Source organism: Salmo trutta, chromosome 24 (genome assembly GCF_901001165.1).
Source record: "Salmo trutta chromosome 24, fSalTru1.1, whole genome shotgun sequence".
NCBI classification, from domain to species: Eukaryota; Metazoa; Chordata; class Actinopteri; order Salmoniformes; family Salmonidae; genus Salmo; species Salmo trutta.
Genome location: NC_042980.1, coordinates 13,479,470 through 13,493,545, shown reverse-complemented (window position 1 = coordinate 13,493,545; position 14,076 = coordinate 13,479,470). Strand labels below are relative to the sequence as shown.

The 14,076-nt window shown below is 42.7% G+C and overlaps 2 protein-coding genes and 1 non-coding gene across 12 annotated transcripts in view; all 3 read left to right on the top strand.

Moving 5' to 3' along the window:
• Positions 1-4,831, top strand: part of LOC115160722 (cordon-bleu protein-like 1) — a 52,946-nt gene extending 48,115 nt beyond the window's left edge. For all 6 annotated transcript variants that reach the window (XM_029711046.1, XM_029711044.1, XM_029711049.1 and 3 more), the window contains 5 exons: positions 294-567; positions 904-986; positions 1,640-3,102; positions 3,937-4,121; positions 4,274-4,831. In XM_029711046.1, the coding sequence (XP_029566906.1) occupies positions 294-567; positions 904-986; positions 1,640-3,102; positions 3,937-4,092 (1,976 nt within the window). In that variant the 3' untranslated portion in view covers positions 4,093-4,121; positions 4,274-4,831. The remainder of the gene's footprint in view (positions 1-293; positions 568-903; positions 987-1,639; positions 3,103-3,936; positions 4,122-4,273) is intronic.
• A 378-nt stretch (positions 4,832-5,209) lies between these two features.
• Positions 5,210-14,076, top strand: part of LOC115160723 (growth factor receptor-bound protein 14) — a 53,646-nt gene continuing 44,779 nt past the window's right edge. Inside the window, exons 1-3 of one of the 5 annotated variants that reach the window (XM_029711053.1) lie at positions 5,210-5,292; positions 5,459-5,512; positions 13,596-13,810. In XM_029711053.1, the coding sequence (XP_029566913.1) occupies positions 13,623-13,810 (188 nt within the window). In that variant the 5' untranslated portion in view covers positions 5,210-5,292; positions 5,459-5,512; positions 13,596-13,622. The other 4 variants (XM_029711054.1, XM_029711051.1, XM_029711052.1 and 1 more) reach the window with 4 other exon arrangements.
• On the top strand, positions 7,033-7,107 carry trnaa-ugc (transfer RNA alanine (anticodon UGC)). Its single transcript has one exon. It is a non-coding gene; the product is annotated as a tRNA-Ala (tRNA).

Below are 14,076 nucleotides of genomic sequence, written 5' to 3'. Positions count from 1 at the left end.
TGATGTTAGTAATACTAAATCATCTTTCTATCGGTTTTTATAATATGCTGCTTCATTCTGAAGTAAAGGAGTACTTATTTTCTTATTAGCCAAATTAACTTATTCTCTAAGTGAGTCTGGTTTAAATTGAACGTCTGACATTCTCATCCCCATCACAACACCATTACTCGTCATCACACTGCAGTTCTTCATCCCAACTTAGATGAGACATTGCAGATTTTGTTATCTCAATTTTACGATTCTTGATAATTGAAAATGTCCTCTGCAATCTTTTCCATCCTGTTGTGCTGCAGGTGGCCAACTTCCTGATACACTGGAAGAGATCGTGGAGCAGGAGGAGACAACTGCCTCCGTGGTCTTAGACTCTATGAGTGATGTCCAGGAGGACGACAGCAGCCTCAACCTGTCAACAGCAGACATCTCCGTGGACTCTGAGAGAACAGAGGCCCTCTCTCCACCACTGGAGGCACCAGGCACACCGTATGCTGAGATGGAGACCTCTTCACCACCCGAGAGCGAGGGCCCAGCAGGGGAAGATCAGGCTTGTGATCTGTCCTCAGATGGCAAGTACGAACTCTAGCAGAGAGTCCTACGCTTTCCAAAAGGGTTCTTCTGCTGTCCTCATAGGAGAACCCTTTTTGGTTCCAGGTAGAACCCTTTTTGGGTTCCAGGTACTGTAGAACCCTTTTGGGTTCCACGTACTGTAGAACCTTTTTGGGTCCCAGGTAGAATTCTACCTGGAACCAAAAAGGGTTCTTCAAAGGGTTATCCTATGGAGACAGCCAAAGAACCCTTTTAGGTTCTAGATAGCACCTTTTTTTCTAAGAGTGTGCAGTATGAATTAAGTAGTTTCTCTTTGACTTGGGTTTTTGCATTGCTTTTCATAACTTCTGTTTTTGACAGACAAGTGCACAGCATGGTGAACAACACTAAGCGCACGGATCCCATGCTGATTGCTGAGATGGACACATCTGAAGATGCAGATGGTATGTTTGCAAGTAGCGATGAATTCAAATATACTGAACAAAAATATAAAGAGGTCCTGGGCTGGCGTAGTTACACATGGCCTGCGGTTGTGAGGCAAGTTGGACGTACTGCCAAATTCTCTAAAACCACAATGGAGGCAGCTTATGGTGTAGAAATTAACTTTCAATTCTCTGGCAACAGCTCTGGTGGACATTCCTGCAGTCAGCATGCCAATTGCATGCTACCTCAAAACCTGAAGCATCTGTGGCATTGTGTTGTGTGACAAACTGCACATTTTTAGAGTGGCCTTTTATTGTCCCCAGCACAAGGGGCACCTGTGTAATTATCATGCTGTTTAATCAGCTTCTTGATATGCCACACCTGTCAGGTGGATAGATTATCTTGGCAAAGGAGAAATGCTTGCCAATAGGGATGTAAACAAATTTGTGCACAACATTTGAGAGAAATAAGCATTTTGTGCATTATGGGACATGTCTGGGATTTTTTAATTTCAGCTCATGAAACATGGGACCAACACTTTACATGTTGTGTTTATATTTTTGTTCAATGTACATTAATGTGTTAACTATGGATGAAATGCTATAGCTTTAGTAGCAATGTTGGCAAGATCATTGTCTACTTTGTACTAAATCATGTTTTTTATGTTCTCCAGAAAGCCCTCCTTGCCAAGCTGAGGAAATAGGTGGTCAGACAGACTTGCCATGTAAAGATTACACAACACAAGATGGGGTCAAAGGTGAATGTAGTACTGAGAGCTCTCTTACTATCAGCCCACCAGCAGCCCAGCCTATGACACAGAGTACAGGAACACAGGCCTCAGATCAGCTGGACACTGACCCCTCCTATCGTGAACGGCCAGTGGCCACAAGCACCCCCTGTCCCCCTGCTGTGGATGCCCAGGTCCAGAGCGATCTCACACCGCCCTGTCCTGTGTCACCACCCCGACAACAGGAAGTGCCTCCCCCTTCTAAAGCCTCTACCTCTGCAACGGTGGCGCTGAAGAAGGACATGGCCACATCTACAGAGGAGCTGCTGATCGCTGCTGACCCCATCACACCTGCCTTATCTCCTGCCTCAGCAGCCCCTCAGTACCAAACGTCCACTCAAAGGGGCCCGGCCCCTCCGAAGCCATCCAATGAGCTGACAAGGGACTACATCCCCAAGGTGGGGATGACTACGTACACTATCATGCCTCACAAGACTTTGGAGAAACTGAGAAACTTTGAGCTGGAGCTGATGTTGGAATCCCCCAACGTGGCTCTCGAGAAGGAAGTAGGTTCACTTGAACTCAAAGACCGTACTACACAGGGTGAGCAGTTACGGGTCACAGCAGAACAGACCGAGCTGCAGTCTATTGTACCTAGGGAAGACTCCCAATCTCAGCAAGTCAACAGCACCACCACTACTACTACTACTACTACTACTACTACTACTACTACTAGTAGTAGTAGTAAGAGCACTGTAAATAGCAATGTGGTTGAGCCTATTCACTCCCCCTCAACACTAACAAGAATACTTCCTGCAGGAGATGACAAGATTCCATCCCCCTCTAGTGGGGGAGACCAAGCAGGCTTAATAGCAGAGGTCACGGAGATGAAAATTCCGCCCGCAACTAAACCCAAGCCTGGCTCTTTCCGCTTGCCACAGCACAAAAGAACACCTGGGTATTATGTAACCTCGGCGGCAGTGAAAAGTTTGAATGCCAGTCCTGGCGCTGGCCAGAGGGAGGCTCCAGGCAGTCTAGTGGCAGCAGCAGCACACGCCCTGCAGCTAGTGGAGGAGGACAGCTTCCCTCCTCCGGTGCAGTGGGACGAGGAGACATCAGAGGGCGCTGATGTAGTTGAAGTGGAGCCGAGTGTGCCATCTCCACGTCCTAGTCCTGCCAGGGCGCCCCCATCCCCAGGGCTGAGCCTGGAGAAACTGAGGAGTTTTGCTGCTCCCAAACCCTACTCTCCTACGACCCCGTCCCGTTTTGCCCAGGCTGTCTCCTCGGCGGTCAAGAGGTCCCAGTCCTTATCCACTGACTCCACCTCACCCTCTCCTCGCTCGCCACCATTCTACCCGATCACAAGCCGCTTTTTAGTCAATGATCCTAAAGGACCATGTAGGGCTATGGTGAGTTGTTGCAGATGTTTTGTGTTATGTGCTTTCTCAATATGAGACTCTGTATTTTCAATATTAGAACATACAGTAGGAATCTGGATATTTATATTCACAGTTCTCTACACTCTGAAATGACATAAAACCCAGAGAGTTGCTTTTCCCATAAAATGTTAGGCTAAAATTTTAATTTCTTTGATACTTGTTTTAAAGTTCATAGCATATGCCTACTTTAAAAAATAATTTGCAGTAGAATCTTGTAGTTTCTAGCTGATTAAAAGTGATCGATGTTTCACTGTCAGTGCTATCTCTTTAACCATTAGACTACCCTCAGATGAAGTCTCCAGACTGCTGTTTCCCATGTCCTTTGGGGTCAGCTTTGAGACTGTTGAATAACACAGGAAATGGGAGATGTACTCCTCTCTGAGAATGTATATACAATTTTCTCGCAATGAAATTGGAACAGTCTTACAATAAGAGTTTGTGCCGAGTTTGTGGCCTGGTAAACAATCCTCGCTGCATATCCTACCTCTTAGTACTGTACATTGACCTGTGACACGGTCCCCTCCCTAAGAGACTTGGCCAATGTGCCTGCGTGTCATTGATGCGCTGGTCCCTGTGATCCAGTGGGGAACACTTTTTATCTCATTGTTAATAGCCTGAGCACATGTATTTTACCATATTTATTCCTGAAGGACTCTGTTCTAGGCCTATACTCGTGTTGTACAGGTAGTTGGCGTATATAAAGCAGGTACAGCAGTGTCTTTCCTGTTTCCTCAGTGTTGACTGGCACTCTCAGTCCTGAGTCTTGAATGACGGCGTGCATTGTGTCTTCTCTGCTGAGCACAGGGAAGTGGCAATGGAGAGGCGGAGGAGAACAAAGGCTTGGAGCTCCAGGGAAGGGCGGACCTGAGCGGTGGCCCAGCCAGTGACAACATGACTGTTCAGATGGCAGGCCAGAGTGACCCTGAGCAGTGGCTCAGTGTGTGTGTGGACAGGAGCTGAGAAGTAATGGATCAACGGAGACATCTACAGTAAGCACTAGACTGTACAATAACATGGTGTTACAGCACAATGTTAATACGTGGGGCTGCGACAGTGTTACATTCATGTAGTCTGAGTGCCTATATAATGTATGTATCATTGTGTTGAGTTAGGTTTCAAGTTCCCTCTTTTGTCTTTTTAGGAGCCTGATGTCCTGCCCTGGAGTCTATTCGAGCCGAGGAAAGAGGAATAGAAACTTTGTTTGATAGTTTTTTACGACCTCTGTTGCTAGTCTTAACAACAACCTACAAAACTGTAGTAGAGACTACTTTTCTGTTTTGTTATGACAAAAGTAACTGTAAGTAGATGTTCTCCACATATCATTTGGATGTTATTATGAAATAATTGTATGTATTATTATTATTATTCACGATTTCTATTTCAAATTTGATGCATATTCTACTTTTCACGTGTGTTATTTTGTCCCAAAAAAGTATATTATTAGTTTCCATATTCAGTTGTAATTGTCATCGATAAAATACAGTAGCCTATTTTAATACCGTCTTTCATTTTGAAGAGGTCAATTTGGTGGACCTGAAAGTGGTACTTATAAATCCCTCGATCCATTTTGTGTTACTCATTTGATTTTGATAAAGCTGTGCCCAGACATACACTGGTGTGTAGAGTATTTCTCTGAACATATAATGCTGTTATGAATAAAGGTTACTGTCGTGTATATTAAAGTATTATATTGACAATCGATGTGTTGAACTGAATTGCAAAGAAATCCGATACAGAAGACAATGTTATTAGCAGTAAAAATGTCCAGTAATTGAAGTGCAGTTCATTGCAAACAACTCACAATCCCATCACAATTAAACAGGACAAAACAACACATAATTTAACATGTATTAAAAAGAGTGACACAAAGAAACGTCCCGGATAATACGAATTGCCTTGCAGGCCAGGTTGCACAAAAAAAAGGTAACTTGATACTTCTCTGCAAACTTGAAACTTTTTCATGCAGGATCTCAGTGAGTCCTCTTTCAGGTAGAACGTGAGGGTTGTGCATGACGTTACGTAACACGGGAGTAAATATAAACACCTGTCTAGGGAGAGCGCGTGGACTAGACGAGCACGCTAACACACACACACCTCCAGGACAGCGATGAAGACGAGCGAGGAATCAATATGCAGTAACGTTATTTCAGCGAGTAGCAGGTAGATTATGTTACAGTAATCCGTTTTTAGGGAACACTTATGTAGGCTAATTGTAGGATTTGGACAGATAGCTAGCCTACTGTCCAGATGGTTTATTTTTGTCCTCGACATTGCGTTTTTAGTCCTTATGAGATGTCTTATTATGTTGACTGGATCTTATTTTCAGACAGTCAATATCTGAGGTCAGTGGCGCATGTTCCTGTGCAATATGCCAGCAAAGGTAAGAGACGTGCAGCCTACCTGTCTTCTGTGTCATTGACGTGAAATTATGTAGCCTACCCTGTTGCATCTTCAAATGGGAATTGGAAAGTTATGCAAAATCATAACAAGCCTGTAGGGCTGTAACCCCCCCATTATACATTCATAATTCAAATTATTTCCCATTGTAATCCTTTTCATCTCATTTTGTTTTGTTTACTTTGCGTAATTATGGACATTACACACAGGCTGCTATAGCGCTTTATTTCACACTTCTGTGAAATGTCTTTAGGTCTACTGTTCCGTAAAATGCATAGGAAAAAAAACGTCGCTTCAACACTTACGCTACTGCCATCTGGCGTCAGTCGAAGGAAGTGACTGAGTCGTGGCTTGACATTGAAATCTATATTGGCCACAACAGGGCAGCGTTTTTCAGCGTTTTTCGTCATGCATCTTGTTCTGGAGGCAGCTATGCAAAGTGGTCTAGCTGACAAAGTCATAAAAAAATATATTTTAAACCTTATCCATAACCACATTACTAACCCAAATGCCTAAACCCAAAATCTACAATTTGTTTTCATACATTTTTACAATATAGCCAATTTTGAATGTTTGAAAGAGGCATGATACACTTGGTGCATAGCCAGTAGGAATGAAATCATTTGGAGAGGAAAAAAACCCTCCTGCTTCCAAACCCAGGGTAGGTTAGAAATTCATTGCTGGTTATTGCCTCATGTAATATTCAGCAAGAAAGGGTGTGTATTTTTAGTAGTTGATGAGTGGATATTTCAGAGGTCTCCTTATCTCCTCCTGCACTACACTCAGAGGCTAAAACCTCTTCATTCCTAGAGCTTTAGTACATACTCTGGGAGCAGGCTATGCTGTACAGATATAGCTCCTTTTGTCTACACGTTTCAAGTATTTTTCTCCTAGAGTTGTGAAGTGTGTTTGCTCGACGGGCGCATGTTAATGTTACATTATGCGATATCTCTCTCTTTTGTACGCCCGAGTTCATGCAGTTTAATACAAGGGCATGAACCTGGTATTAACTGAGATCTTTACAGATGCTAGTTTTCCTAACTGATGGATTTTTGTCAAATAAAAAATGCTAATTTAACAGCGACTGTATCGCTAAATATACTGTTTAGGTATTATTCCTTTAAAACACAGTATTTGTACTTTTTTTGCTATTCAAGTAAATTCTACATGGATTAGAAAAGTAAGATTACTACAGTATTTAAAGAAAGAATAGTCTACATTGGTTAGAATTTTTTTTTGCCTTGTTTGGCAAATCTGTTGTCTGTTATCTGTTATCCATGCAGGTCAGTAAATCTGGCATCACTGAAGCTAGCAGCCTTTTCCTTGCTTTTAGAAGTGATTTGTAAAGCAATTAAGTTGCTTATACACATTAGGCCTATTAGCTGCTAGACTTAGGAATTTATCATTGCGTATTCTTCACTTTTAAGTTTCACTTTTTCATCTACTAATTGGGATGTATTATCAGAACTTCCTGCGAAACTATAACTGACTTCTTCAGTAGTGGCCTCCCTGTGGCTCAGTTGGTAGAGCATGGTGTTTGCAACGCCAGGGTTGTGGGTTCGATTCCCATGGGGGGCCAGTACGGGGGGGGAAAAAAATGTATGAAATGAATTGAAATGTATGCATTCACTACTGTAAATCGCTCTGGATAAGAGTGTCTGCTAAATGACTAAATGCCAAACATTGCCAAATCATTAGTGAGATCTAACAGATCACAGTGGTCCTGGATTTAGATTATACCCAGGAGGCATGACAATACTCATGACATCATTGGTACTGGATGTCTGGTGCCAGATGTATGTATATATATATATTTTTCATTCTTCATCTGACATGACTCGGGGCAGAATTCAACAAGCGGTGGAAAAGTCTTGGTCATAAATAATAATACATTTGGATTTGTAAAGCGCCTTTCGTTTAAAAAAACAGTCTCAAAGCGCTACAGTGAGTGGTGGAATGTGATATGTAAATTACAGGCAATGTGTAGAGATTCTAATGATCTCACTCTCTTGCTACCCCCCCCTCTCTTTGTGTCCCCCATCCTACCCTTCCACCCTCGTAGTTACTTTACTTTAATGCAGCCTACCTAGACATGACTGATTTGGAGGTAGGTAACATATCACATAATATTACATTATATTTCACATTAAATTAAACCTAACTGTAATCTGCCTGTTGCACCTAGCATTGGATTCTTCTGCTTTTAGCTTCGGCACTTCTTGAGTTGGGGCGAAACAACCAAGTTACATAAAACTGTTTTGTCACAGGGTTTTGTCTATTGTTAATCCAGCAGCATGAGGTGTTTTGGCTGATCGGTCATGCACGTAATGGCTCATACAACATTTCTCTCCAATCAACTAAATTGTCTTGGTTTTTGTGAATCAGAGCATTTTGTTCAAACCGGGACTCCAAGGAATGATAGATTGCGGTATTATAGCTGTCCTCTTTTTTTTCTGCGTCAACAGAGGATGAAGGATTAGGAAAGAAAGCCAGTTTGCTATTTCCATTCTGTGATGTCCCCCATTAGAGCAGCTGATGTTGTAAGTTGTGCTGTAAAGGTCAAATGAGTGAGTTGGTGTGTGTGTGATGTGTGCCTTGTTTGTAATGCGCAATTATGTTTCTACGTGACCATCTAAGAATAACTGTTTCTGCACTTTCCATAAGCGCAGTGCCCCTTGCATGTGTGGCCTGGAAATAGATGTGGGGAGTATGCTGCTCCGAAGACAAATCATTTTATGATGATGATGAGGATAGTGTTTGCTCAATTACTTCCTATTCTAGCTAGAACATAGTCTAGGGGGCTAGATCATATATTGATGTCAGTCACACTGTACGAGCCCACACCTGTTCCTGGTTTTTCAGCTACAACGATAACCACACAACCTTGCCGAAAGACACCTAAAGCTTTGTTTTGTCTTTGCGAGCTTCTGTCGTAAATTCTCTCTTCCTTACGAAATCAGCTGTGACACCGTAAACACTATGTTAGTGTACCTGGCCAACTCCTCTCTGTAGGAGCAGCTAACCCACTGGAACATGGGTTGGAGCTCACCTGTACTCCCCACGCCACTCATGAACGTGAGGTGAGTGGGACTAGGATATTCAGTAAGGACAATGAACTGGGGAACGAGAAGCGCGTACGGCAGGTTTGTGACGAACGTACATGGCAGTGTTGATCTAGCTACTCGAAACTCCTTAGCTCCAAATACATAGTGATGACACGGTACTGTAATTCTTACCCTGGATGTAGGCTGTCTTACCCTGGATGTAGGCTGTCTTACCCTGGATGTAGGCTGTCTTACCCTGGATGTAGGCTGTCTTACCCTGGATGTAGGCTGTCTTACCCTGGATGCAGGCTGTTTTCCGACAAGGTCAGTCTAGTGCTGTGGACTGTCTTCGTGTCGGATCGAGAACTGAGAGGGGATCACTTTCAGTGGGGCTGCTGAAGGCATGAGAATGCAATATGACCTCTGGGAGAAAGGGCAATAATATGGCTTTGTTTCAGTGCATGTATGTGCAATGAGGAACGACCTAGGTCACGGTTAAGGAACGAAACGGGTGCCGAAGCTACTGTATGATTGGCCCGTTCGCTTTACATGAACTCATAAGTGCTCAGCATCTCTTACTCAACCAATACTCCTCATCCATAATGCACACAGAGAGAATTTACCTCGGATTTCACCAGCTATTGTCTTATTTTGGGACTGTCATGGTGGCAAGACTGGGAGAGGTGGCACTGACGACTAAAATAGCTTTGGCTCTCATCTTCTACTAATGTAATTAGAAAGCATTTGCATTGACTGATAGCAGAAGAATGTGTATCAGTCCAGGGTTATTTTTGGACAGCTCATGCTGCTCGGCCTAAGCGTCCTTGTCTCGGACTTTGCCACTGGAGGACCCCCAGTTCGATTGTTTGAGTAGTGTCTCTCTTACGCTGTCGTTCTGTCTTTTCTTTTTCTCTCTGTATGTGTCATTCTCTCTCTTTCTCTCTCGCACACAGGCAAACAAATGCACTACACTAAATCACTATTGCGCTGCTTAATGCATCTGTTGAATAAGCATGGGATTATTCACATTCACCTTTACAAAGACTTAAGCAGTAGCATGTCACTTCTGTCCTTTTTATTTGATGGTTTCCTGTTTTGTTGGTGTCATGCTTTGTCAGTGGTGCTCTCCAGAGAGGGGGGCCTTTTCATATGATGGTGTGTCTAAGTGAAAAGGTAACCTAAGCCAGGTGGAGCTATGTTATTGTGACAGTGCTGTTAGCTCAGGCTCCTTTACACTGGGAGTGCATTACTGGAGGCTCACAGCTCCCGGTCATACAGATCTGTCTGATTTCCATTTAATTGCTAGCGGCTGCTTAAACAACTGAGGATGCATCCCAAATGGCACCCAGGTTCTTTTATAGTGCACTACTTTTGACCAGGGGCCATAGGGCTCTGGTCAAAAGTAGTGCACTATGTAGGGAATAGGGTGCCGTTTGGGACGGACCCCGAGACACACAGAAGCCTCTTCAGTGTGAGACTGAAGCCATTTTCTGGGAATAGATGCTCAGTGTCCTCGAGTAAACCCTTTAGAGCCTGTTTTGTTGTAAACCGTGAAAAGACACAATGATGATGGACATGTGACTAAACATAGATTGTGCCATTTTCACTCTTTTCAGAGTTTTATCTGATGGCTCTCACGTTGACTTAAGAATCCAATAATTGAGTAATAAGAACTTTACTCAGAACAAGTGATATTCAGGTAGAGTGGGAGTTTTAATGGCATTCGCCATAGATTTTTTTTTTTTTTTTTGCAGTTTAAGTAGCACTTTGAAAAGTTGCTCCTGTACAGATATTGGCCACTTTTCAGATTTGAAGCACATAACAATAATTATCACACCCAACAGCCATGAACAAATTAATGTTCAATGTCTACTTACAAATAAAGTGGAAATAGTCATCATTGGAGTAGGGCAATTCCACGGAAGCAGAATGATGCTGATACTCTTTAGAAGTATGCAAAACAAAAACCATTGATTGGAAAGTTAAACCATACAAATCTATGCACAAGGACTACTTTGAACAATGTCCACATACATTTTTACAGAAACGCATTTACTTGAAGAACAGCGCAGATGTAAAGTTTGGTAACAGAATGACAGTAAAATCTCCCCCAGTTTTTTTATGTGACCACTTTTTCCTAAGTTAAATATCTACTCAAGGATGTCTGGAGAAAGAATGCAGTATCAAGCTATGATTTTACACATTGAATGGGGGGGGACCCCCCCCAACTGTGGTTTGTGACTTCTATGAATTCTCATTGTAGCCAATTCTGTTGCAAACATTCTGTTATCGATTTGGTAACATAATGATGCGTTTTAATAAATCATACACAATTGTTATCAGTAAAAACACAAACTAATTGGTAGGGCTAACTTTCATTGTTACTTCGTTATCTTTCATTATCCTCCCTCATGAGGGAGAGATGTGAAAATATATGTTAAATATATGTGAGTTTTTGGTAACAGAATGACAAGACACTAGGCAATATTTCTTAAACTTACAGAAGGAAAATAATTTCTGTGAAACTAAATGTTGATATTAGTTGGCAGGGGTCTTAAACATGATTGTGTTTTGAAGTATTTACAGTGCATTTGGAAGGTATTCGGACCCCTTGACCTTTCCATATTTTATTGCGTTACAACCTTATTCTAAAATTGATTCAATAATGTTTTTCCCCCCTCATCAATCTACACACAATACCCCATAATGACAAAGCGAAACAAGGTTTTTCGAAATTTTTGCAAATATATTAAAAATAAAAAAAGGATACCTTATTTACATAAGTATTCAGACCCTTTGCTATGAGACAAGAAATTGAGCTCAGGTGCATCCTGTTTCCATTGATCATCCTTGAGATGTTTCTACAACTTGAATGGAGTCCACCTGTGATAAATTCAATTGATTGGATATGATTTGGAAAGGCACACACCTGTCTATACAAGGTCCCACAGTTGACAGTGCATGTCAGAGCAAAAACCACACCATAAGATCAAAGGAATTGTCCATAGAGGATTGTGTCAAGGCACAGATTTGGGAAAGGGTACAAAGAAATGTCTGCAGCATTGAAGGTCCCCAAGAACACACTGGCCTCCATCATTCTTCAATGGAAGAGGTTTGGAACCACCAAGACTCTTCCTACAACTGGCCACCCGGCAAAACTGAGCAATCGGGTGAGAAGGGCCTTGTTCAGGGAGGTGACCAAGAACCCGATGGTCACTCTGACAGAGCTCCAGAGTTCCTCTGTGGAGATGAGATAACCTTACAGATGGACAACCATCTCTGCAGCATTCCACCAATCAGGCTTGAAAACAAGATTCTCTAGTCTGATGAAACCAAGATTGAACTCTTTGGCCTGAATGCCAAGTGTCACGTCTGGAGGAAACCTGGCACCATCCCTGCGGCGAAGCATAGTGTTGACAGCATCGTGCTGTGGTGATGTTTTTCAGCAGCAGGGACTGGGAGACTAGTCAGGATCGAGGGAAAGCTGAACGGAGCAAAGTGCAGAGAGATCCTTCATGAAAACTTGCTCCAGAGCGCTCAGGACCTCAGATTGGGGCGAAGGTTCACCTTCCAACAGGAAAACGACCCTAAGCACAAAGGCCAATACAATGCAGGAGTGTCTTCGGGACAAGTCTCTGAATGTCGTTGAGTGGAGAAAGGATCTACAGAGAAGAATTGGAGAAACTCTCCAAATACAGGTGTGCCAATCTTGTAGCGTCATACCCAAGAAGGCTGTAATCGCTGCCAAAGGTTCTTCAAAAATGTACTGAGTTTTTATTTGTATAAATTTGCACATACAAAAGCAGTTTTTGCTTTGTCATTATTGGCTATTGTGTGTAGATTGAGGGGGGGGAAACAATTTCATCAATAAGGTTGTAATGTAACAAAATTTGGACAAAGTCAATGGGTCTGAATACTTTCTGAATGTATAGTTTAATACCTTTTTTCATACATTTTTTGTTTAACCAGCAATCAAAGCCTTTGCTCATTCCAAATTTTTAGGATGGAAAATAGTAGAAAAATGTACATATGCTTTAATTTCCCCAAAATATAAACTCTTAGCTTTCATTTGACACCCAATTTGTTGTGCTCCTATGAACATGACTTTGGCGCTTGGGGCTTTTTGGAAATACCCAGTAAAAAACATTTGCTACGTTTTGTATTGACCGAAGTTCTGTCATCTAGATTTCAGCAAGCTAAGTAAACTGGTACTGCGACCAGATGCTACCTTAATCACATGCAGGCAGTCATTATCTACAGTAGCCTCTCAACCCCAGCCCAGTCTCTGTTACACATTACCTTTCAGATAGATGTTATCGCATCAACCATCCCCCCACATAATGCCTGGCTGGCTATCACAGAATGACATAGACTACCACGCCACAGCCCACCACACCAAAGCTGAGTCACTCTGTCTGGGATACTCTCCACATGCATCCAGTCCAGCACAGGGCTCAGTTTAAAGTAGAGTCGGGACCTCAGTGTGAAGTCTGTGACAAAGGAACAGTTGGTCTTACAGTCTGGCAGACCTCCAGGACTCATTACAGAGATAAGTTGCATACCAACAACGAACAACCCTTTGTAAGTGTGCTTTGTGTGCAGGTCTGCTTTCCAGGTAGTAAAAATAAATCATTTCATTAAAAAAATACAAGAAGGGGGAAAAAAGAGGGTACATTAACAACTAAAACCAGCGGGGAAAAGCCAGACAGGGAGAGAGACACATTTGTGGATTTTAATATGTCACTGTGTCAAAGCGAAGAGGGCTCATTTGGGAGTCAGTGCGTTTAAAAATAACTTTATTGTGGTGGATCATGTTTTGGTAGGAGGGTTCATTTTGCCCCACTGGGCCAGCCTCATGGGCAGCAGATGAGCCTTGCGGAGAAGCTTGTGTCTGCTGTGTGCTGTGATCAGACAGAGGAGCCCAGCCAGCTCTCGCTCCCAGCTCTCACTTTGCTCTGCTCTGCTACTGCCCTGAACACTCTACACTCCAATCCAACAGCTCAGCTCTTTTCTCTGCTCCAGATGATGCCTTGGAAATAGCCGGCCCCCATGAGTGATATGAATAACACACTGGAAGACGTACACACCCCTGGCTGCCTCGGAGAGAAAGCAGAGCTTTTTGGGAGTGGGAAGGGTAATGTGAGTGGCTCTTCCAGCCTGTCCCTCATCCCTTTGCATGCTTCTTTACAACCACCAACTGCCCAGCTCTCCAAGACTGCTGTCTGCAAAGGAAATAGGTATGGTTTATTTCTCCTTTGGAATGGCTGGTGTGAATGAGTGTGATTTACTGTATTTTGTTAAAACTTATTTTTAGTCTGTTTTCAATGAACTGTCTAAAACACAAACCTCATAAATGTGTTAGTAATATAAATCCCAGCATATCCTCCAAGAGCCTCAGCATATCTATCTTACTTTATACTGTAACTCACTACTTGAAGTTAATCTTTAACATATGTGATTAATGAGCTCATACAATGTGCTCTCCTACAGAGGAATAGTACAC